Here is a 24,152-nt window from a genome sequence, read left to right on the forward strand (position 1 = left end):
GTCTGACAAAAGCCTCGTGATCAGAGACTCACAGGGACCTAACTCTGTATTTCCCTTAGGTTTATTAGGCACTAAACTCGGTTTTATAGAAACCTTATAGACAGAACTACCATAATAAAGAGAATCACCTTGGTCTCACTGTTCCCTCTTCATACCATGTCTCCTTTGAATCAGTACCCCTGGCTGCTGTGTCCTGCTCCTGCTGGTTGGGTGCTGAATGAGGAAGAGTATCCTGTGGGTCATCTGGCTCCAGAGGTACAGTGATGGAATTTTGAGTCATCTTGGCTGTGCACAAGGAGGATGTGGCTAGGAATCACTGAGGTGGCCTGAGGTTATCAGGGGTTATCAGGGTGGAAGTATACACTGTTTTTGAGAAAGTCGACAAGGATATAGACTGCTTAAGAGGTGTCACAGGTTGCACATTATCAATTGTTAGTTATTAACACTTCATGGCTTTGCAATGGTACAAGGCTGCAATGGCAGGTTATTATTCTTTTTCGCTCCTGTGATGTAAATATATATTGACTTGGCTTTTGTGACACTTCACCTAGCTGGGGTCTATTCTATTGCTTCACTCCATCCTCCCTGGAAGTCACATGGCTGTTCATTCCATGATCAAATATCAAAAGACAGAAGTAGAAATTTTACACTTAAGAATCACACAAAGAATGTTTAGAATCAAGTTTGAATTCATATGATCCATGCTCCCAGGAAGCCATTTGTACTACTACATTCTCTTCCTTCACTTAGAAGAGGAACAGGGAACATGGAATTCCTCCTTTGCTTATGAAAGCAAAACTTTGAAGTAACGGAGAAGGCATAGGAGATGAGTGAAGAGCAGAGACAGAAAAATTTTTATGGGGCCATATGGTCTTTGGGGCTGCTGTGGCTTTTGAATCTATGGCTGAGACTGTTTGGGGTGCCTGTTTACTTGGCCAAGGGTTATCATTGCTGTTTTTTAGAAGTAAAATCTACAGGGCACAAGTTCAAGAATGCAAGGATGGAGCTCAGAGTCACTTGTGGCTATTCTTCATGGCCTAGTGGTGCCGTTTCCATCATTTTATAAAGTCTTTACTCAACAAAAATAAAATGTAGTAAAGAGTTCGCTAAATACTTGAAAAAACCACTATCGGTATGTTTTATAACTTCCAGATTCTCTATGTCTATACCTGAATGTGTGTGTGTGTGTGTGATAACCCTACCCATCACTTTAACACCTTCAACTCAGGTTAGGCAGTGTCTAACCTGCTAGTGAATGTCTGCTGATAACAACATCCTTGCATTTGGAGACGAGACTGACCACAGACAACACCAGGAGTCAAGCTCATGGTACACCCTTCGGGAGAAATCCTCCTCCTGGAGCAGGTTTTCCACTTTTAGAATGAAGCATGAAAATCAACATGTATTTTATCGAAAATAGGAAATATTTAATGTATATAAATTTATTTGCTTTGGCAATTATTTATTTACAGTCGATGATTGATACCAACAATTGAGGTAAAAATATACATGAGGTATAAATAAATATTTAAATGCAATATTATATTTTATTTCCATTGGCAAGAAAATGATGAATAAAATACTGTAGTATTTGACAAACAAGCTTGATGCAGTTTCTTTTCATCCCCCCTGCCCTTTTCCTCTATTTTAAAGATGCACCATGTTGTTATTACAGGGGTGATGTGATTAGTATGTGCATAAAAACTAAAAGACAAGTAATTGGGTGGGGGGATGTCAGAAGTACAATCATATTTGTTTTTATTATGTTTTCAGTATCCTCTAAGTCTTTTTTCCTCAAAGTGTGTCCCTGGGACTCCAAGCGTGGCATCTCTGAGGCTCATTACAAATGCAGAATGTCAGGCCCACCCCTGACTGCCTAAGTCAGAGCGTGCATTTTAATAAGATCCCCAGGTGATTCCTGTGTGGGCTAGAGTTAGAGTAGCACTGCCCTGTGCGATATGATGCCATTCATTCTGGTGTGCCTATTCTATTTTCCAAACACACAGTGTCCTACCTCTGGAGCAGGACCAGTGTTTAGCTAGATTAAATTTCATTAATGATCTTATCGATGCATAAAAAGTAATCTTGGATATATGATTAAATTTAAGATGTCATGGTAGAAGCATATTTGTCTTGCTCACAGAGAACTGCCCAAATGGTAAATCGTGGGCTTGCTGCCACCATCTTAAGTAGACATGGGAATGAAAAATTCCTAGCATGATTTTCCTTGCACCATACCAAATGCAGAGTTTTTTTATTCCTCTCAATAAGACAATTGCACATCTCTTATAAGAGAAGACATCACATAAATGCTTATAATAAAAAAAAACCCTGAAAACAGTCATTTTTCCCTCCAATATCAGTTGCTAAATCATATCCGTCTCTGTCATAGACAACCACAGAAAATCTCCTTTAAACCAAGCACAATAAGTTATTTTTACGACTAGAGTTGTATTACAATAATTAAAAAAAGCCAACTTAAACCCATTTGCAAATGGTTAAGAAAAAGTTAATTTGCTTAGTCTGTACAATAATAAATAAGGTGGGGTCATATGCATAGGCAGCTTGAGTTGGCTAATGAAGAAACATAGAATTAATATATTTGCTTATATTTTCTAAAACTAATTAAAATATAGTTTTGGTCTTATGTTAGTTAAAACCCTGTTTTTCAAATTGCAAGACTTTAATGAATTATATTTTAAGAATATCACATATAGCAAAATATAAATTCCCTGAAGCTGTGACTATCCAGGACTCCTGAGTGACCGTCATCTCCCTTTGTCTGGTGTCCAGAGTAAATTCAGTGCAATACATTGGTAATGAAATGCCAATTAACTATGACCACATAGGCCACTGGTCAAATAGAAGAACATTTAATTACATTATGGGAAACGTCTATGAAAACTTGAGACAACACAGAGTCTCTCTCTGTGAATATGAAAAGGTATGATATGATATTCAGCCCTTTTTTGGGGGGTGGCGTATTGATTTTGATTTGGTCATTGGTGTCCATCTGACATTGCACTGACTGAAACTGCCAGATGCTACTTGAAATCTAGACTTTGGCAATAACTTCTCACCCACTGCTTTGCTTTGAAGAGGAGTAAGGATTCCTTCTCGTGCTTTGTCCCAGCACTCCACTCTCGGTTTTTGAACAACAGAAACAAATTGGCAAAATGCTTAAGAACCTTTCAATGCTATTTTCCTTTGGTTAGCTAATCTTTGGCTAGACATCAAGTAAAGCTGACAGATGATAAATTTTCACACCTTGGTGTTAGCAGCGGGCTCTGCTTAGATTAAGGGCCAGTAGGGAGTGGGGCCAGGGAAACTTGGGAAGAGCTGTGTGAGGAAGGGACTCACGGAGTCAGACAATTCTATATAAAATCAATATTTTACATATATATACAGAAAGATAGAGATATACACATATATGTACAAATGCTACATGTACATTTATTTACAGTTAAGAATATGCTTCTTAGAAGCTTTTAAATAGCAAATTAGGCAATGCATAAGGACTAATCCATTTCATTTTAAGTAGCATAGATACATGTTCTGATTTTTTAAAAAATATTATATTAGTAGGGATGTAGCCATCTCCAGGAAGGCTGAAAAAGTTCTCAGAAAATTCTTGCATCTCCAACATTCCAACTTCGCAGTGTTTCCATTTTTAACGATTAACCACGTTCACCGGCGCCTCTCTCCTGCTCGCTTTCTCACACTCACACTCTCTGCCACAAATGTCTGTTTTAGCTTCCTGTTCCCTGAGTTTGATGTCACACTGGGGGAAACTCATATTTTAGTTTCTGGACCCTCAGCAATGAGGGGCTGAAAAGAGTTTCGAATCCTGGCAACTTCTGCTGCACAGAGGTGTCCAAAGCCTTTGTTGTACCATTCTGGAGAGTGACCTCTGCAGGGAGAAAAACGAGAAAGGGAGTTGGGATGTCTTCTTCCAAATCACAGCAATTTGTAGGGTAGACAGGGCTGTCCTTGGGCTCTGGTCACAAGGACATGTGCAACAACTTAGGGCTGCTGCCTTGAGGATCTGAGGACCCCATTCTGCCATCAGCTGCTTATAAATTATACCAACTCCTTGGGTTAAACCAGGAAGATTCACACTGAATCTAGAATTTACTCAGAAAACTAAATTTATATCTACCTCCACCAAGAACTTAGCTCAGTATGCTGGGTTCCCTGAAGGGATTGAATTTAAGTTTGTTTTTTTTCTCAAAAAACAAAACAACAACAACAACAACAAAACAAACAAAACAAAACCAAATGAAGGGAACAGCAACATTTGGATTTAACCTAAGTGTCCACTGGTGAATCAATGGATAAGGAACATGTGGCCTACACATACAATGGAATACTACTCAGTCTTCAAAAAGAAAGGGATTTGGTCATTTGTGACGAAATGTGGAGGAACTTGGAGGACATTACACTAAGTGAAATATGCCAGGCACAGAATGACAAATACTGCATATTCTCACTATTATGTAGAATCTAAAATGTGGAACTCATGGAAGTAGGGTAGAATGGTGGGTACCAGAGGCTTGGGGTAAGGTAGGGGCTAGGAGATGGATGTTGATCAAAGGAGACAAACTTTCCATTTTAGATGGGGCAACAAGTTCAAGAGACCAACATGCTGGCTACCATGAATAACAGTCTTGTATTCTCAAAAACTGCCAGGAGAGTAGATTTTAAGTGTTCTCATCATAGAAAATAAGAACATGAGGAAATAGATATGTGAATAGCTCGTTTTAGTGATTCAGCAATGCATGCAGACATAAAAATATCATGCTGCACACTAAATATACATAATTTTTGCTTGTTAATTAAAAGTAAGTGAATACGTAAATTAGAAACAATAAAAAAGAGCAAAGGACAGGAGGAGAAATGTTAGAATTTTAGGAAATAGAGGAGGAATATGCAATCATCTGTAGAAGTCTGTTAATGGGAATGAGGAAAAGAAGTAGTGAAATTAGAAATCACAACAAGGCCCTGGTGAATGAGCTGTGTGTAAAGAATGCTCCTGAGACCCGTGCCTGCCATGCTCAGGAGCTGCCACTTACTTCAGGTCTATCCTGCAGATGTGGGTCAGTCTGGACTTGCCAGAACCACATGGTTCTATTAAGTACTGAGAATCCATCACCACAGCCCGCACACCACCCATGAGTGGGGCTTCTTCGTGCTCCACAGAGAGGGACACCAGGGTGCACATTCCTTTGGGCAAATCAGTCTTCCAGGTCCTGGAGCAAAACAAGCTACACATCAGTTACAGTTAAGAGAGAAAGAGAAACCTGAACACAGAGCTAAGGTTTACACTTAGATTCTCCTGCCAAAAACATGGGCTCAAATTCCAATGTTAGTTACCTGGATTAAGCTAATGGTTTCCATAAGCTTCAGCTCTCAGACTCAGAGGCTTTCAGACCTGCATTGGGAACCCCAAACTGAGGCCCTGTTCTGGAAGGGGAGTTCTTGCCCATTAATGAAGAGATGACTTTAGGGTTTAGGAGTTAGGACTCCCTCAATTCTTCCATTCATCTGCAGAGACATCCATGTGCTGGGCCCTGAGAAGCCACAGGGACACGAAGACACACATGGCAGGAGGAGACACCGACAATTCTAAAACACCCTGGTGAGGGCACTGATGCTGCTCTGCACGGGGGGGCTCTGGGATGACGCAGGGGGTCAGAGGAGGCAACTAGGGAGGCTTCCTGGAGTAGGTGATTTAAGTCTTAAATAAACGATTTTTTGGTGCCTAATTAGAAGAAAACTAACCCTGTGTGGGCCTGTTGATTCTCTCCAAATGCTTCAGTGGCTCTTGGGTTGGGGGGAAATAACCATAGTTGATTTGACTCCAAGAAGTGTAAGCAGGAAGGCACATGCTGGCTCAGTATGGAGGACACTCACTGTGTGAACTGCCCGCAGCTGTTACCGGCTGCCCTGCGAGGCCCTGAATTCCCTGTCCCGGGAGTTATTCAAACTCAGTGGGGCTACTACTTGGAAAATAATTGTACATGGAGTCAGGAACCATGAGGGCATCCAGGTAAGCACCTCTTACTTCCCCTTCCACCATAGAGATCTGTGATAACAGACTGTATTATAACTCCTACTCTTCATTTCACGGCTCCTATTCCCTGGCTCAGGGGTCTCATCTGTGACTTCACCCATCCCACCACATGAAGAAGATAAGCTATTAGATATGTGCCATGCTATGGCTTTTACGTGCTCCCAAATTTTCGTGTCTTGGAAACTTGGTCCCCAGTGCAGTGGTGTTGAGAGGTGGGATCTTTAGCTTTGCCCTCATGAACAGATTAATCCATTCACGGATTAATTGATTGATGAATCAAAGGGTGATTGAGGGACTGGCTGTGTCATAGAAGCAAGCTCTCTCTGGCATGCTTTCTCTGTCTCACCACATGATGCCTTCTGCCATGCCACAGCCTAGCAGGAGGCCCTCACCAGATGCTGAGTGGATGCTGGCACCATGCTCTCGGACTTCCCAGTCTCCAGAATTGTGAGCTCCATAAAGCTCTACTCTTTATAAATTACCCAGGCTCAGATATTTTATTATAGTAACTGAAAATAAATGAAGACACACAACCAGAACTTGGGAGTAACCAAGCCTGACACAAATGCTCAGAAAGTTCCCCTGGGCTATGATCATTTTCTTTTCATGCATGGCAATATGATAAATAATGAAGACTGACAGGCTTAGAGATCTGTGGGGTTAAGACGGGAAAAGCTTCAGTAACTCTCACTGTAGCTCTTGAGGAGCTAGAGATGGTTATAAAATGAGAGGTAACCATGGTGATCCTGAGATGACCAACCTCACACATGCCAGCCCAGATGGGCAAATGCTCTGAAGACAGGGTGCATCTCAACCCTGCCACTTCCTCATCATACCTGTCAGTTTCCACCTTCCTGTGTCATAAACGTAAGGAATTCCTGTTGGCAGGAACCAGGTCTGGTGCATCATCGTTAATCCTTCTAACTGCCAAGCTCCCCTCCAGAGTGTCATGGTCCACTCACTTCTCTTTCAAGTCTTGTATCCATGCAGTAAGACATGACCCTGACCACTATATTTAAAATTCCACCCTTACCATCTCCTTCTTATTTATTCCACCTAGGATAAATAAGCATACCCCTTTTTGTTATTATTTATCAACCCACTTTCCCCAGTAAAATATAAATCCTGAGAGATCAGGACCCGGTCTGTTGTGTTCACCTGGGCATCCTCAGAGGCTGAACAGTGCCTGGCATGAGGTATAATTTTTGACACACTAATAAATGGCAGGCTGGCAGGGTTGCTGTACGGGTGGAATGGGGGAGGTTCCATGCAGGGGCTCCCCCTCCCCCTCCTCTGCAGGGAAATAAGAGGCATGCTACGGCAAGGCCCATTCCTCTGGCTGCACCCTGGACAACCACTCGACTTTCTGCTTGTGAGGATGAAGGCTGAAATTCAACTCCACAGATGACTAATGTCCCAACAACTGTTGGTAATAAGCCACCCTTATAGTCACCCACATTCTCCACCAGAATCCCAAGGTTACTGGGATACACACATATATTTAGAGAAAACTCACCCCTAAAAGTTAAGGGCTCAAGGACCAATACCAAAGGAATAAAGAACCCATGTGAAAAGTAACCCTTGGTTTGCTCTTGAAACTAGTTTCATAAAGAAACCATTTTAAATACACATTTGGGAATTTCACTAGTGATTCCTTTTACACTGATGATCTGTGAGAAGAGACTGGGTTTGCTTAGTTTTTTAATAAAAAGAATATATTGATCTAATCACATTGTATCAGGTTCTTTAATATCCTCAATCTGTTCTTTCTGATGAAATATTGCACTTCTGTGCGAATTTCCTATTGTTGCTTCAGCATCTCATTCCAAGCCCAGGGAACAGGGGTCTGGAACTCAACTCATAAATCAATCAGAAACAATATTTCAGTGGCAGGCACAACACCCACCAAGCCTTGCCAGGCCCTGAAATCTGATTGTAAGTCCAGTGTCTCAGCATTTGCAGACCTGCAGGGCTGTGCCAAGGTTTCCGGGCACGGTAATTAGTCATGAACATCTGAAGTTAGACAGAAGGGTTTTGAAATTATACACATTCCTGTGTTAGAGTTTCACCTAATGAAGACTTGCTTTTCCTTGGGGAGAAAGGCAAAGATCAGGAGAAAAGCCAATCAGATTCGATTTGCATAATTTGGCAGAAAGTGCAACTGGACAAACAGCAGCTATTCAGGGGCCTCTGTTCTGGGGAAATGAATGATATTTATGGCCTAATAAACTCTGTGCTCCACAAGGAGAGGGGCTGTAAGAGAGCTCGAGCAGAGCTGTAAATTGGGTAAAGAAGCAGGAAGTCAGGCATAAATACGGCCAAGTCAGGTTTCACTGCGGGAAATGAGAGGTGGCTTAGTGTTCCCAGCAGAGGCTGGATTTAGGTGGTAGAACTCCAAGCAGTGCTTAAATTTGCAGCTCTCGTCCTGCTTTTGGAACAGGACATCATAAAACCCGGAGTCACGCTTACCTGAGAACCACAAAGTCTCTGGAAGGATGGGGGGCCATGCTGTTCACCACGTACTGATAGATTTCTGTCTGCCTGTCCAGCGTTTCCACCACCTTCCACTGCATGAAGTCCTCGTCCCACAGGTGGCGCTCTCTCAGCACACGGTTCAGCACCACTGAGGGGGGTGCCTCCACCTCCACAGACGCCTTCCACAGCTTCAGGGGGTTCCCGTCCCCCACCTTGGGAAAGATACCAGTGGAAACTGAAGAGGTCAGGGTCCCACAAAAACCTGCCCCACTTCTCCTGGGGTTTAAAAACAATCTCTTATCATGTCAATGGAGAGCGAGGCTACACACCATTTAATCTTTATGCTTAAGAATAATAATGACAATCAAAAGGATAATTGCCAACGTTCGCAGTGCCTACTGTGTGCCAGGCACTGTTCTAAGCATATTTAACTTGTTAATAGCCCCCTTCTGACTGTGGTTCTCTTAGAATGTCCAGTTTTCCAGATGGGAAAATAGAGGCAGTGACTTGCCCAACATTACACAGCTCTGACAGAGATAGGATTGGGATCCAGAAGTTGGTACCATGGTCTGGACTCCTGACTGCATGCAGCAGGGCTGCTGAGCAGTCTCTAGACAGGGTCTTTGAACAGTAAATGTCTTAACTGTTCACCTGTGTGCTGAGTCCTATGGATGAGCAGCCATTTGTAAGCAAAAACAAATCCCCAGTTGTTAGATGTGGCTAATGGGAGATTACCTTTTTGAAAGCGAGGTCTGTGTTGTCGGGGCTGGAGCACGTGACCCATCCTTTGAACTTCTCCTTGGCTTCTTTCTGGAGGCCCTGGACAAGATGCTCCAGGTAAGTGTGGAAAGTTGCTCCACTCTCCTCCAGCTGCGTCCCCAAGTCTTCCAAGGTGGGTGCGTGGATCTCAGCCTCCGCATATGAGTTGCGAGACTGGGCCACCAACTCATGTGGGACCTGAAGCAAGGGGTACACAGAGGAGCAACACACTGAGGTAAGGGAAATGCTGAGACTAATGGTTAGAGGAAGCAAAGTCATTTCATCAACAACCGAGGTCTGAGCAATGGGCCAAGGGTCACAGGGCTAGATGTTTTTCTAAGATCACTGCCAAGTCTGGGAGGGGCCTTCCTGAAGTCAGGAAATACAAATATGTTTCTGAGGTTATATTTATTATTCAGAACACTTCTATGACTTCCCATTCATTCTTTCCATTTTCCTTTTCTTTTCTTTTTATTTTATTTTTATTCTGTTTGTCAAAATGTGAGCTCCAGCAATTCTACTCTGTGAACAGACTTAATGCAATAGACTTGTGAAGGAAACATCAAAAACGACTTAGAAATAGCTTTACCTTTTTAGTACACTCTTCCCATTGAAAAATGCCAATTTTACTACAGAAAATATGTCAGAAGTCTTGTTCACTTAACTTTTTTGGCATATCTGTGGCTTTACTCCTAAGCTGTCATTACTCCCTCTCTCTCTCTCTCTCTCTCTCCTCTCTCTCTCTCTCACACACACACACACACACACACAGATGTGGAGCCTAATCAAGCCCTGAGGTAAAATCAAATATAACAAAATTGGCTTACTGGCCTTGAACCTGACAACGGAAGGTGATGCAATTGTTTGCACAAAAAAATCATCACCATAGTGCCTCCAAGTGTCTCTATCAAAGCCTGGACTGTATAGCTCGCTCCTCATGTTTCTTGGAGGCAAAACCCAGAGCTATGGAGCATACTATTGTCATCATAAGGTCAGGAACAAACAGACATAAACCATAAACGCAGCAAGGATTCCAAGCTTCTTATCTAGTTCCAAGAGCTAGGAGGAAGGCGGCAGAGCCTGTTGCTCACCTCAAACAGTTTGTTGCATTCCGTGATCATGTGGGCAAGACCCTGAGCTGCGGCCAGATTCTCATTGAGGTCCTTTTGATCTGGCTTCCCAGTGGCATATTTCTTCTGGATGACTCTGTAATTGAATGTGAGTGCTGAGCAGATCACAAACCAAAGAGCTTTTCACAATACTGAGCGCATCCCTTTTGTTTTCTCTTCATCCCCAGATGCTATCCAGAGCCCAGGCTTTCTCATTTCCAAATAAAAACAATGACCACACATCTTAGATATTCCAAGGCAGACTAACAGCCCAAGAGCTCACAACCAAAGCCTTGGAAAAACACAAGGGCAGGAAGAGCTGTGGGAGGAGAAATGCATCAATTTTTTTCTAAAGTTTGAAACCACCCAACTACATGTTCCTGAGTTTTGTTTTTCTTGTTTAAATATAGTCTTTCAAAATTAAAGATCGTAAAATACAACTCTGTGTACTTTTCCCCTCCTTCCCACTGTTACAAACAAAACTCCTCAGGCTTTCTGGATATCAACTGACCTTCTTCAATACTACTTTGACAATTCCATGAACCTGAGTCACGTGAATGAGGTCGTTTTGGAGCATGTTCTGATTATAAAGTGAGAGCTGACAAATCTTCAAGTTGAAATCTAGCATGAGAGGAGTTTATTTATGAATTGTGGGGGTGGCCTGGTTTGGGATTGCGGTTGTTGAGGAAAACTTACCTTGGAGAGCTTTCTTTCTTCAATAAATTAAGATGAAAAAGGGAGGGGGCCAGACACACAGCCAGGTTCATGGATGTCATCTGATTTTCTTCCACCAAGTTGACGACGTCATTTAGGAAGCAAAGGAGAGTCTGTAGGGCCTCCCTGTTTTCATCTGCCAGCAGCAAGATGGCGGACTGCACAGCCTGCAGTCGCTGCTCTTTGGGGACGTCTGAGGAAAAGTGGGCACCAAGTCATTAGAGCAATGGCCTCCGAAAGAGTTAGCAGCAGAGTGTGTAATCTGCACTTCCTGACATCAACCACCAAAACCAAATAACTAATGGCATAAAGAAGTAACTAATGGCTTAGGCCTCAAAGATAGGTGAGAGGCAGAGCTGTGGTCTGAATGACCCAGCCATACTTAGAAAGTAACACCCCCCTATCCTGGCTTTTCACACTCTGAGCAATCAGTCTGGTCATTTGTTTTCAGTTGATTTTTCTGTAGTAGACAAGGTTGGCAATGGACTGAAGCTCTGCCAATTTGGTTTTTTTTTTTTTTCTTGCCCATCCTCCTCACCAGACAGCTTTGGAAGCACCTGTTAGGATGCTCAGGGCTCTACAGGACGTGATTTGAAAGTCACTGAGTGATAGGACAACAGCCTGACCTTTTCCCACCTCCCATGGAGCAGCCAGATCATACTGCCAGCATGGCCACAGTTAACCGAGAGTGATAGTATCCAGCTGGCGCCTCCTGGGGCACTCCCAGAAGGTCAGAGGCTTGATGGTAAGCTTGGTACCTCTTCCCTTCCTTGCTCCTGGAAGTCACCAGGATTTGGTTGGGAAGAGGTACTCAGTGACTTTGGGTAGAAACTCACTGTCACTTGTCCTGTAATCTTGGGGGATTATGGAATAGAGGTTTTGCCTGGGGAAGAGGAACTAGGCTCCCTGAGGTTATAAGGAATGGACAGCCCTTCTCAGTTTCATTCTTCTTGAGGGTGGTCCCTGTGATGGTGGTGGTGGTGGTGGTGGTGGTAGTGGTCGTGGTGGGCATTGGCTATGCAGATTTAAAAGGGAACTAACTTGACATTATGAAGTGAACTACATGGAAAGTCAGTGAATGGGTGTTAGGTGCTGCATTTTGCTGCCCCCTGGCTGTGTTTGTTTAATGATCCTTTAGGTTTAATTTACTGACATAGTCAGGAGCTCACTTCAGTTAATACTGCTGTCCTTATTAAAAGGCTGCTTTCTGGAGCAGAAGTCTCCACACTAGGACATCTGTACTCCCAAGGGATCAGGGGCAGGGTGTGCTCATGACAATCCCTTGAGGTATGAGAAGAAAATGTTAGAACTTCCAAATGTGTTTATATTTTCTCTTGTCCATTATAAATACTGCTTGAGTTGCCGTATAATGTGCACTCTAAATCATATATCACACAGTATTATTAAGATGAATAAATATACACAGCTTTTTACCACTAGTAGGGGTGCATGATTAAAAAGAAATTGGAGCTTCCTGCTCCAGATTGGGCCACGATGTGTGACCTCTGCCTGGGTCCTGAATGGCCAAAAGACTCGTGGTCCCTGTGGGTTGTCTATGTCGGACTCTCCTGTGCCTCTCCAGCATCATGTAGAAAGAATTTATATCTCAGAGATGACCAGACTCTTGGCTCCAGTCAGGCCGCAAACCCAAATTTCTGGAAAAGTGTGACCTTGCATTCAGCGTGCTGAAACCCATCCCCACCCTATGGAATCTATTATGTACTGGTACAAGATAAACCTGGGTTTATGGAGAAGAGCTATTTTGTTTAAATGATAGCAAAACCACTTCCTCTTTTCTTGCTTGTGTTCAAACAGGTACTACTTAGGATTTTAAGTTGGGTAACAGTATTATAAATTTAGCTTGAGCCACTAAGCTGCTTTTAAATATGCTGCTATAGGTAAGATGTCATCGAAAGTTTAGCTTTTTTATTCCATGCCAAGATTTTTTTCCTATACCATCATTTTAAAGGAATCATCTGTCATCTTTATACATTTAATTTCCTACTTGTTCTTTTATCCCTCAGAAAATATCTCCTATACATTATTTGCTACTAAAAAGGCTTGAGAAGGTCAACTACTAATCCCTCAATTCACAATCATTGTGAACCTTTTCAACTGTGACCTTTCGGTTACACATGACACTGCTGTGGTTCCTGCCTTTCTTGGCTCTTTGGAGACCATTCGAGATCTGCCTTTCTAAGTGCTGAGAATTTATAGCCAGGTGGGTGGCCATCAGTCCTTCACTCTTAGCATCCTCTCTATTCTGAACACCTTTCTTCTTTCTCCCCACAAGTGAGCTCCCCTTCTCTTCCTGTCCACATTCTCTCCGTTGTCGAGTCATACAACTATAGGGCTGTCTTTAATCTCTCCATCCTTTCCCCTCTCATAGACTGGTGGGATTAAAATATCTTCAGGATCCACACCACATCTTATTTATGTTCATCATCTGATGAAAGTCCAAGAAGTAACACAGTTGAAAAACAGAACTTCTCTGGAGAACTGGGAGGGGAACTGTTCCTCTCTCCCCTAAGAGTCCTCTGGAATCTTTGACAGCAGGGTCTATCCATGGACTGTCCTGTTTCCAGTTTCTAGTCTCACTGCTGGAAGTCACAGTAAGTAATCCAGAGCCTCCATTAGTGCGTCAGCTCTCTTGCCCTCCATTCTTGCCTATGAAATACCTCCTGCACACCACTTCCACATTCATGGATCAAAAGAACAGTCCTCATGAACTTTCACCTTCGTGGCAAGCTCAGAGTTGGCTACATACTCAATATTCATTCATCCCTTTCTTCCTAAGAAAACATACATTCTGTTCAGGGATGAACTGTGTTGGCTTAAACCAAAAAATGATAATCCCATTCCTCGTTTCATTGTCTGACTTAGAGAAGAAGACATAAAGCATGCTAGGAGCTTCTGCAAGATTTATCTCCCTGATAAAAAGGAAAAATGCCCAAGGAGGACTCCCTGCCTTTGAATGTGATTTTATGAAGACATGACAATTATAAGTTGTGGCAGTCATATTGTGACCTCAAAAGGAAGCCAAGAGAGGCTGACTTTGCCCTGGCATCACTGAGTTGCAGAATTACTTAACATTGCAATGTTTTAATTCTGATTTCTTGTAAAGTGAGACAATACAATGTCCTTATTGTTTAAACAGTTGTTTGTTGGACTTTTGGTTGTTTTTGCAGTAGAGAGCATCATAACTGGTAAATCCCTCAACCATACCTGAAGGTTCCCCAATGCTTAATGGATCAAATACAGACCTCTGCTCTAATTTTCAATGCTTTCCTTGTGTGATCTTGGCCTAATTTATCAGTGTCATCTGAAAAATTGTACATTTAGTACCCCTGCAGGACAGATAGACAAAACCTTGAGCTGCTCTGACACATGCTCATGCCACTTGCTTCATCTAGCATGTGTTCCTCACATATCTCAACCTTTGGGTGTCATTTTCTCTTCCTCCAAGTCCTCATCACTCATCTCAGCTTTCTTGGACTTGTCTTTGTGTTATTTTTCCCACCTTGTTGTATTGCAGTCATTTATGTTCATGTCTTGTCTCTTTAAGTTGTAAGATCCTTAAGAGCAGAGTGTGAGTCTCAGGCAGCATCCATATGCTCTGCCACGCTCCACACCACACCCTGTCCATAAATCCCACTCCATAAATGTTTGCTCAGCTAAAATAAAGCCCTGCTTTGATCTGGCTTTTTGGTTATATCTCAGAAAGCGCCAAAGACATTTATCTCTTGGAAATAATCTAGCCTTAGATGTACACTAGTGTCAACTTCAGCCCCAGACCTGATTAAATGTCAAGACTCATATGGGATACTTCCAAGTCATAGGGAGGCTTAACTGAAAAATGGTGTTTGACCTCTCAGCAGCCCTTTCATGAACACCCTGTGTTTAGGCTCTAGCAATGTGTATCATTATTTCAACTTAACCTATTCACTTGGAGAAAATAATATTTATTTAGTGGGTCACCACTTTATTCTGTTTCTACAAGTGGTACTAATTACAATCCTTTTTGAATTTGTAATATTATACACTCTTTAAACATATTTAGTACAGAAATCCCTACAGTGGGGATCTTCAAATTGGGTCAATTCCATGTCAAGACCCATTTTAGGCATATTTTGCTGTAAACCGAAAGTCCACTGGCCAACTGTTCTTGTCCCCCACTATAAGGAATAGGGACTTAGGCCATGAAAGCAATCCATAGTCCTAATGTTATCATTTCTAGAAAAGATTCACATCTTTCTTTTTTTCTTTTCTTCTCCTTTAATACTGGGGATTGAATAAAGGGGCACCCTATCATTGAGCTACATTCCCAACCCTCTTGCTTTTCTTTTTTATTTTGAGATAGGGTTCTATAAGTTGCCCAAGTTGGCCTGAAACTTTTGATCCTCCAGCCTCATGCTCCCAAGTCACTGGTAATTACAGGTGAGAGCCACTGCACCTGGCTTTACATGTTTGTTTCTAATAATCTCCCTTTACAATTACCTTTGGCAGGATAGGATTTTTAATCAGCAGTTGTTATTTTGAATAATTATTTTAACTATAGTGGCTTTGCTCTGAGAACTATTGATTTAACATTATTTTAAAAAAATTCCAAGTGAAAATATGAATTAGTTGCATTCAGCTGAAGCATTGATTTGGTTTGCTTGCTTTTCACCAATTAAAATATATCTGCTTTTTAAAAAATTTCTATTATTTTAGTACATTCAGCTTTAAATTTCCTATATCCCAAGAAAATGTGTATTTTTTAAAAAATTAAATGTTTTACTAAATACCCAAATACAAAATAAATTTGACCATGTCCCCTTATCATTTTAAATTTCTTGAAAGTATATTATTGAAAGTTAGTTTGAGATCATACACCAAGAAAGCTCTATTGAGAAGAAATATTTTGATGTCAAAAAGATATTTTCCGGTGCATAAAAAATGTTGTGGAGATTCTACACCAAACTCTGAACAAAGGTTATTTCTGGAGAGGAGATTAGGGCTATAATTTTTACACCCTTCTTTATGGATTCATGTGTTAAAATTCAATCTATAGGGTTTTTTAAAAAAATGGTTTGGATGCACATGAGAACACTGATTGGTACGACCCCCACTTACATTGATAGATGTGGAGGAAGGTCTCGCTGAGTTTGTTGGTGAAAAGAGGCTCAGGGAGGTCCCGGAAGAACTGCTTCACCATGTCTGCCACATCATAAGCGGACTGGTCTTCATAGCTGACATTCTCAGGAAAGTTCTCGTTCATCTGACGTAGGGCATGGATTCGAGACTTCACTCCTGACTTGCGAAAAAGACCCACCTGAAATGAGCCATCAGGACACATTAGCTGGGCTGTCCTTTCCCTGACACCAGAAGGCTTGGGACCAGAACTGAATGAGCTAAAATTGCATTTTAATTCACAATTCTGAATACTCCTGTAGCTACTACATGCAAAGCTGAACAATGATGTCTCTCCTGTGAAGTGAAGATAAGAATAAGACCCCACTGCCCCGGACTGTTGTGGAGACTGAATGAGAAAACATATGTGAAGCTGCTGTGTGACCCGTAGAGTTCTGGTACACTGTAGATGTCAATATTGTTTTCACTTATTCAAAAAGTAGTGATTAAGCATCCACTATGTGCCAGGCATTCTTTTGCTAGGAGTCATTAGGGAGCAGAGTAGACAAAATTCCCTGCCCTTTAGCATTTACACTTTCATGGGGATTTTGAGAAAGTCTGGGCAATGAAAATTTTCCTGGGAGTAAGGTGCTTGCTGGAAGGAAGGGTCCAAGATAAGCAACCATATTTAATACCCCTTGGAAGAGAAGTCTATAGGGAATATGCCCACGCAAGAAAATATTATTATAAGTACATAATTTGATTTAGGGTCTTATTTGCTTAATCCTTGGCACCATGATGTATGTGGCTCCTATGCCTGGCACTTACTACTCCACTTTGTTTTGTATATAGACCCCTCTATTGAGAATGACAATTGGGGGGCTTTTATTCAGACATGATCATGTCAGTCTTTTTTCACCTCTAGGACTTAAACACCTCCCTGCTTGACAAATAAACAGAAAAATAAGAAACCAAAAAATAATGGCCTGAATAGGGATGAGTGAGGTAGGCAGAGCCCTCACTGCAAGAGTGAAGATCCTGGCCTGGTTGGGCAGGTTAAGCTCAGGCCCTCGAGAAGCCCTCCCCACCCTGGACTTGCTTCCATCCATAAAAAGAACTGAGCTTTCCTGGGAGCTCTGGCTTACAGTGAAAGAATGTCTGATCATTTTAAATGCCTGGAGGGCATCAAGTTTTTCAAAACTCAGTTTTTTCAATCTTTATTTTCTACTCCTTTCATTCCTCAGTGGCTCTGAGGTTGGCCCACTTATGCAAAGCAAGGTGGGAACATTCCCAAGTGGCTGGATGGTAGACAGTGGCACCAGAGTTGGCAATGAAGAAAATATGAGCATGGTTGTCTCGCCAGCTCCTCTGTGTGCCAAGATCACACCTGGGCCCTGACCCAAGTTCAGGTGTCTGACAAAGGCTCTCATGATTGTTGCTATAAATGAGAGCAGCCCTAAAACCCCAGTTCTTTTAAACTGCAGTTAAAGCAAAGGAAGAACTCCAGGCCATTAGAGAACACTCAGGTTTTTATATATGTCAGCTGCATGGATCACAGGGGAAATTATACAGAGTTGCTTTTTGCGGTCACAAAAACAGAATCTTAGCAATATTTCTTTGCATTCCAAGGCTTACCATCCTAACCCTAATTTCACAGGTCAGGATATTCAGACATATTATCACTTTAAACCTTCAATACTTTTTTTTTATTCTTAAAGATTGAAGTATCTAGAAAATGCAAAATTGCTATACTTAGCTTATTCTCCATAAAGAATCTAAATAAAAGTTATCTTTCTTTATCTGGCAACTACTCCATGTTTCATCAAAGTGCATGAGAAGAAAGCATGCATTGTCAAAAGAAAAATATAAGATATCAGATGGGTGATTATTGAAGTGAGATGCATCTTGCGTTTGTTTACATTTTGAGTTTTTAATTTTGGAAGAAGGCCCAGGACTGTGTACATCACAGAACTGTGCTGCATGGGAGTTTTCAGAATCTGAATGCTCTGAAGGTGAATTCTTAAGTGTAAGTCACAAATATTTATCCTCATGTGAGTTGGTATTATTTCATTTGAGAAGAATTCCTATGTTTTTTAAACAGCAGAGAAATATTGATCAGATCTATAAAAAGAGTGTTTATGTTTAAATTGCTGAGCATGTTCCTCTTGTCTACTGTGTCCTTCAAGCTCTGTTTCTAGGTCCATACTAATGTGCATGCACATACACTTCCCAAAGGTGTTTTCTTTGTATTGTTCAGATTCCAAGTTTCTTTCTCTTTTCGGCAAATGTTGTTATTTTAATTATTTTAGACACGTCTGGGGCTCTCCAGTGGCAGGCTCTGAGCTGTTTGTTCTGACTTTGAGCTCATAGGATGTCTCAGGGTTGTCAAAGATTTATTTGTTTTCTTTCAAATTCTGACAATAACATTCCCACACTGCGCTTACCTTCCAGGGGACATGGGAAATATCTGTGTGTTCTATGGATTTCTGTTGGAAGCCAGAGGAAATGTCCTAAACCTAATAAAGGAAAAGTGGTCTCAAATTGGTCTAGATTTGAGATGCAATAGCTAAAGAGGCAGACGGGAAAGATGGAAAGAACTACAGTCTCCAAAGATATTGATGAACTGATGAATGAACTAACCCTGGCACCATCCTGTTTTCTGACTCATTATTGTCTGTATGTGAGATATGAATTTCCTAACATTCAAGCTATTTTGGGCTGAGGCTTCTCCTGGTTGCTGTAGACAGCATCTGGACACAGTAAGCAGAAGGTACTTCTAATGGTGTAGAGGTCCTGAGACCAAAGAAAAGTGCCTCCTATCTATCTGCATAGAACAAGACCACATGGTGGTACAAGTGATTGTTGACAGCCATTTTTTTTTTTCAAAAAGTTTTCAACACGGGTATAACTAAAGATTTTTGTTTTTAATGTAATAAATGGAGATTGAAGAAACGGGTTGCTTCTGAGGGCATCCTCATCATTGTTGATGGTGGTAAGTGAACTCAGATTCCCTTAGCTTCACTAGGAGCAAGACCCAAGAGGGTCTATGTCCTTCATTTACCTCTGTGTCTATCACTGTCAGGTGGGCAATCTGGGCAGTCACACAAGTTCTACTGTTGCTGTTATGAAATTCTCAATAATATATGAAGAAGGAATCACATATTTTCATTTTGTCCAGGGCCCCACAAATTACATAACACGTCCTGCTTTTATATGTCTTCAAAACCCAGCTCAAATATCCTCTCAAAAAAGGAAGCAATGATGGTCAGCAATGCAAAATTCATTTTATAAACATCTTTCTTGCCTGCACTCTCTCGCTCCACCTTAAGAAGAACGAAAGAATGAATAGTGCATAATGTTCCCTTCATCTAGTTTTTCTCTCTTCTCTTTTGTCTTCCACCTAAAAACCCAGCTTTGAGAAACCAAGGGCTGAGGGAATGATTTAAATCGATAGTCTCAGAGCAAGCATCCTTCGTTATATCTGAGATAGGCAAAGTGATGAACAGGCAGCGGATTAGAGGACCCTGGCACTGAGCATGAAGTGCCTTCCCGGCATAATTAGGCTTTTAAAACTTACTGCTCCATTAGAAGGAGCAGTTGGGCATGAGTGCTGCATTACAATTCAAATTTCATCTAAATAATATTAAATCTCCTTCTTGGCATCCTGTTTATGCTAATCCTTTCTGGGCTTAATGATGTTTATCAGGACTTCCATTTCCTCTTCTTTAGAAATTTGCTCAGCTAATGAAGAAAGGTTGGGTTTATTCAGAAAGGGAGAGATTCATAGGGAGAGTGTGCAGTGGGTTCTGATTTTGAGCACTGAGCTGACTTCATATTCGTCAGGAACCGGTATAACCTATGCTTCTGTGCACTGTTGATTTAGGGCAGAAATAAAGGCGCAGACAACAAAGCGAGGCTCCTCTCACGCACTGCTATGTCTGAATACAAATGGTTCGTAATTGAAGGCTAAACTTCCTCATTTCATCTACAGCCATCTGCAAGGGTGCAAATGGATAAGCTATGCTTCATCATATATAAACTGCTCTGCAGTGGGGAGTGTGGGAGGTGAAATGCTGGCACTGTTTCAGGACTTTGTGGGGCTGGAATCAACTCTGTGATGAGTGCTTATGTTCCAGATGAACTCTGAGCTTGAGGGGAAGTGGTCCAGTTCCCTGCATGAATCCTCCTTCCCTCAGATCAAGGACAGAGCCTTAGGCAGGACTTGGATGGTGCTTCCTGCTCAAGCATGGCTTAGAAGAAGGATATTTGGAGACTTTCTGGTCTTTTATGGGTAGGGCTGAGATTTCAAGATCCTGTGCAGACACTGAATCTCTTCTCCAAGGAGGTGCTGCTGGCCTACAAGTGACATTCATCTAGTGTTTCTCTTCTTCCTTTTTTCTCTTGATTCCCTGTCTTTTTGGATTCATTAATTTTTATTTGCTGTTAATTCTCTAAGACAGTCTTCCTCTTCTACTTGGATTTTTTTTTTTTTGGTTCTTCTTCATTTCTCCAGTTTTCCTCAGTTTCCTTCTTAGACAACTTTCCTTTCCCACAGGGATCTGAAGAGTAACCTCTGCATGTTCCCCACAATGAGATGAGGAAGGAAACCCTGCCAGAATTAAGGTGGGAATTGACTGCAGCAAAAGTCCATCTGACATCCTACAGATTCTTCCTGGTGACTGATAACAAGAGAAACACTGTATTGTGCTCAGTCTGGTTACATTTAGAGTCAGTCTTTATGCCCTTGAAATGAATCTCTTTCCTACAAGGCTTTGTCTGTACAGTTTTACAACATGGAATTCTTCCAGACTTAAAAATTAATTAGAAACTTGAGATGGACACTGGGGACAAGCCAGTGAGCAGAGCTGAAGGAGGGTTTGGTGTCCACTCTCCTCTCAGTTTATGACTTTCTTCTCTCCATGCAACTTTTGCTTTGAAAGGAAGACTGGGTCAAATCATAGCAGTAATGCTGGTGATGCATATTATTCAAAATCTCTACTGGGCAGGAATTCCTAAATTTCTATTCCCATTCTATACTTAGGACCTGGTAGAGAGCAGAATAGTGGTATTATAATTTATTTATTTATACCCAACTTTGTTCAAGGAGGACTTTAAGGTGACTTACAATGATACATAAAATACAATAAGATATAGTCAAATTAAGAATAATAGAAAAATTACAGCAAGAGGAAAATAAAGATAGAAAATAGTAACTGAAACTAGGTATGAGGCTGATGTAGAAAATTCATAAAAAAATTATCTATATTTACTGCAGACAGAATATGCATTTGGCTCCAAGCTTCCTAGCAGTCAGTACAGAGAGGAAAACTCTCTGTACACTCAATTGAATGATCCTTGTGTCTATAATATAAAAAACAGATAAATTATCCAGAAGCAGCACACTGTTTTCAAGAGCTGGATAGTGCCTTAGGAAAAAATTATTCCTCCTATTCTCAGATAAAGAACACAACAGGATGTAATGACCAAAATCGTCAACAAAATCTACAGACCAGATTCATCAATGAGTTGCACAGGACCAACTCTTAAAGTGTCCCCTAATGCTGGAGATGGAGCCACCCCAAAGTTCACAAGGTAAAAGCAATTCTAACAGTACAGTAGAATGCAGTGGTTAAACACGGGAGTTAAACTCTGGAGTTACACAGATTTACAAGCAGGTGTTGGCTCCATGATGGAGGCTGGGGTATTAACTACCTAGGGTAGATCTAGGATTAAATGAAGCAGTGAAAGCAGAACTTGCTGGACAGTCAAGAAAGGTTACTGTTATTCAATTTATGGCATAGATGGACTGTATTCCCTTTGGGCATTCCTGAACCAACAATTGTTTTTTCTTAATATATTTTCTTCTGATAAGTAATAGCTGGCCATACTTTTGGAGCAAAATATTCTCTTTCATAGCATCCTATTTTTAAGCACTTTGCTGCCCTTATTTCTGAGAAATATGAGGTATGTTATTAAATTCATTTCACAAAACCAAAACATCATCATTGCAACAACAGCAGCCACTCCACCTTCTACAATGACATCCAAATATGCAAAAATATATATCTATATATCCTCTAGATTAGACATGCAAAAGATTGAAGAGCATAATGTCTCCAGTTAAATCAAAGATGATTTCAAATGACAAAGTTACTCCTACTTTGCTCCACCAAAACCTAGTATTTAATTCATTCAGAAATCATCTTGCCTGTATGTGTGCTTTCAGTTTTGGTTCTCTACAAGAATCAGTGCCAAGATCTTTGAACTCATGTAACTCAGCTCATTTGTGTCAACTGAGCCATGGTCAAGGGCAAATCAATAAAAGTTTTGAATAATCTAAGGTTGGTACATATTCTCTGCATACCATTAAAAAGTGTGGTGAACAAAGATGGTTACTTTGTTGCCTGCAAATACATCCACTACTCAAGGTTGCAATTTATGAAGCAGGGACATGACTTTTATTTTGGACAGAATGTTTAAGAAACTAATGGGTGTTAATTTGGAGAAGCAAAGGCTTTGCTTTGTAAATTACAGGATGGATTTCACTCTGGGCTTAATCACAGTCCACCATTATTATGGTCCTCAAATAGTCTCAGAGGCAGAAAATAATCTCTAAATATTTTGTATAACAAAAGCTTTAATCAACTCTTTTAGATGAAAGGATATTTGATTTAGATCATACTGTTTTCATATTTTTTTATCACTTTTTACTTGTACATTTTAAAAAGATGTAAATAAATATGTCTTTGGTTTAAGATTTCCTGGTCATATGCTGCTTCAAAAAATTAATAAAGGGAGTTACAAAAACCAATTTATTTTTTTACAAAAATAATATGAGAGGGATAAAAGCATGCTGTGAAATCAGTGGTGGCATTGAGACTATAATTAAAAAGCAAATGCAAACTGGGCACAGTGGTACATACTTGTAATCCTAGCCACTCAAGAGGCTGAGGCAGGAGAAATGCAAGTTCAAGGTCAGCTTTAGCAATTTAGTAAGACCCTCAGAAACTTAGCAAGATCCTCTCTCATAAAAAGTAAAAAGAATTGGGGATGTAGCTCAGTGGTAAAGTGCCCCTGGTTCAATCCCCAGTACCAAAAAAAGAAAAAAAAAAAAAGAAATGCAGGACATAGCTTACCTTTCAGTTTCTTGGGAATGTAAATTAGACATCGCAGGTACAAATATTAACATTAACTTTCTGCAGTCACTTCAACGTGTCACCCCAGTAGTCATGAGGAAACATCCTCACAAAGCTTGGCAGGGATTGAGCCTAGTCAAATTAAATTTTAGCATGTAAAGATTGTAATGCCTTTTAGTTTTGGTGGGGCAGATCTTGCCTGGGAGTGAACAGATCTAACTCAGTCTGGCATTCCATCAATCCAAGTCAAAATCTAGGTTTACAGCCATACCTGATCAAGGCAGTTGCTACGAAGATATCTCAGTGCTTGCTGAATGCTCTGAGGCAAAGGTTGTCCCGTTCTTTGGACGTGGACTATGAGAGGAACACCAAAGACAGCCTTGTCTTTGTAATCAGGAACTTTCATCCTCTTCATGAACTTTGGAACTGACCTAGAATTCACAGAAACCAGGTCATGCAAGCCCCCTGGGGCACACCGTGGGGAGAGGCTGTGGAAGCAAGAGAAAGGAAGCCAAGCTCTTGTTGGAATACCCGAGAGACACAGGGAGAATTCAACATTCTTTCTGTGTTAATCACATTGCATGGCAATACTATGTGTGGCCCTTGCCTATGTTATGTCTACTAAACAGCATTTGCAGAATGTATTTGTAGCTTTGTTTTCAAGTCAAATGGACAGTTTTCCAATTGAATTGTTATTGCCACATCTCTCAAGTGATGAACACTTAAAAGTCCCCAACAGAATAAAATTAAACACACGTAAAAATTCCAACAGGA

At 41.1% G+C, this 24,152-nt stretch overlaps 1 protein-coding gene across 9 annotated transcripts in view; it reads right to left on the minus strand.

The window, feature by feature from the left end:
• Positions 1 to 1,403: 1,403 nt before the first annotated feature.
• Stard13 (StAR related lipid transfer domain containing 13) overlaps positions 1,404 to 24,152 on the minus strand; it is a 482,586-nt gene continuing 459,837 nt past the window's right edge. For 7 of the 9 annotated variants that reach the window (XM_046454058.2, XM_058582528.1, XM_046454060.2 and 4 more), the window contains 8 exons: positions 23,650 to 23,866; positions 16,246 to 16,444; positions 11,113 to 11,323; positions 10,399 to 10,513; positions 9,284 to 9,505; positions 8,543 to 8,760; positions 5,073 to 5,249; positions 1,404 to 3,910 (listed from right to left, as the gene is read on the minus strand). In XM_046454058.2, coding sequence (XP_046310014.1) covers positions 3,793 to 3,910; positions 5,073 to 5,249; positions 8,543 to 8,760; positions 9,284 to 9,505; positions 10,399 to 10,513; positions 11,113 to 11,323; positions 16,246 to 16,444; positions 23,650 to 23,866 — 1,477 coding nt within the window. In that variant the 3' untranslated portion in view covers positions 1,404 to 3,792. The remainder of the gene's footprint in view (positions 3,911 to 5,072; positions 5,250 to 8,542; positions 8,761 to 9,283; positions 9,506 to 10,398; positions 10,514 to 11,112; positions 11,324 to 16,245; positions 16,445 to 23,649; positions 23,867 to 24,152) is intronic. The other 2 variants (XM_046454057.2, XM_046454056.2) reach the window with 1 other exon arrangement.

The sequence above is a fragment of the Marmota monax genome, unplaced genomic scaffold (genome assembly GCF_021218885.2).
Source record: "Marmota monax isolate L192 unplaced genomic scaffold, Marmota_monax_Labrador192_F-V1.1 WCK01_AAM20220418_F8-fsc00011, whole genome shotgun sequence".
Taxonomy (NCBI): Eukaryota; Metazoa; Chordata; class Mammalia; order Rodentia; family Sciuridae; genus Marmota; species Marmota monax.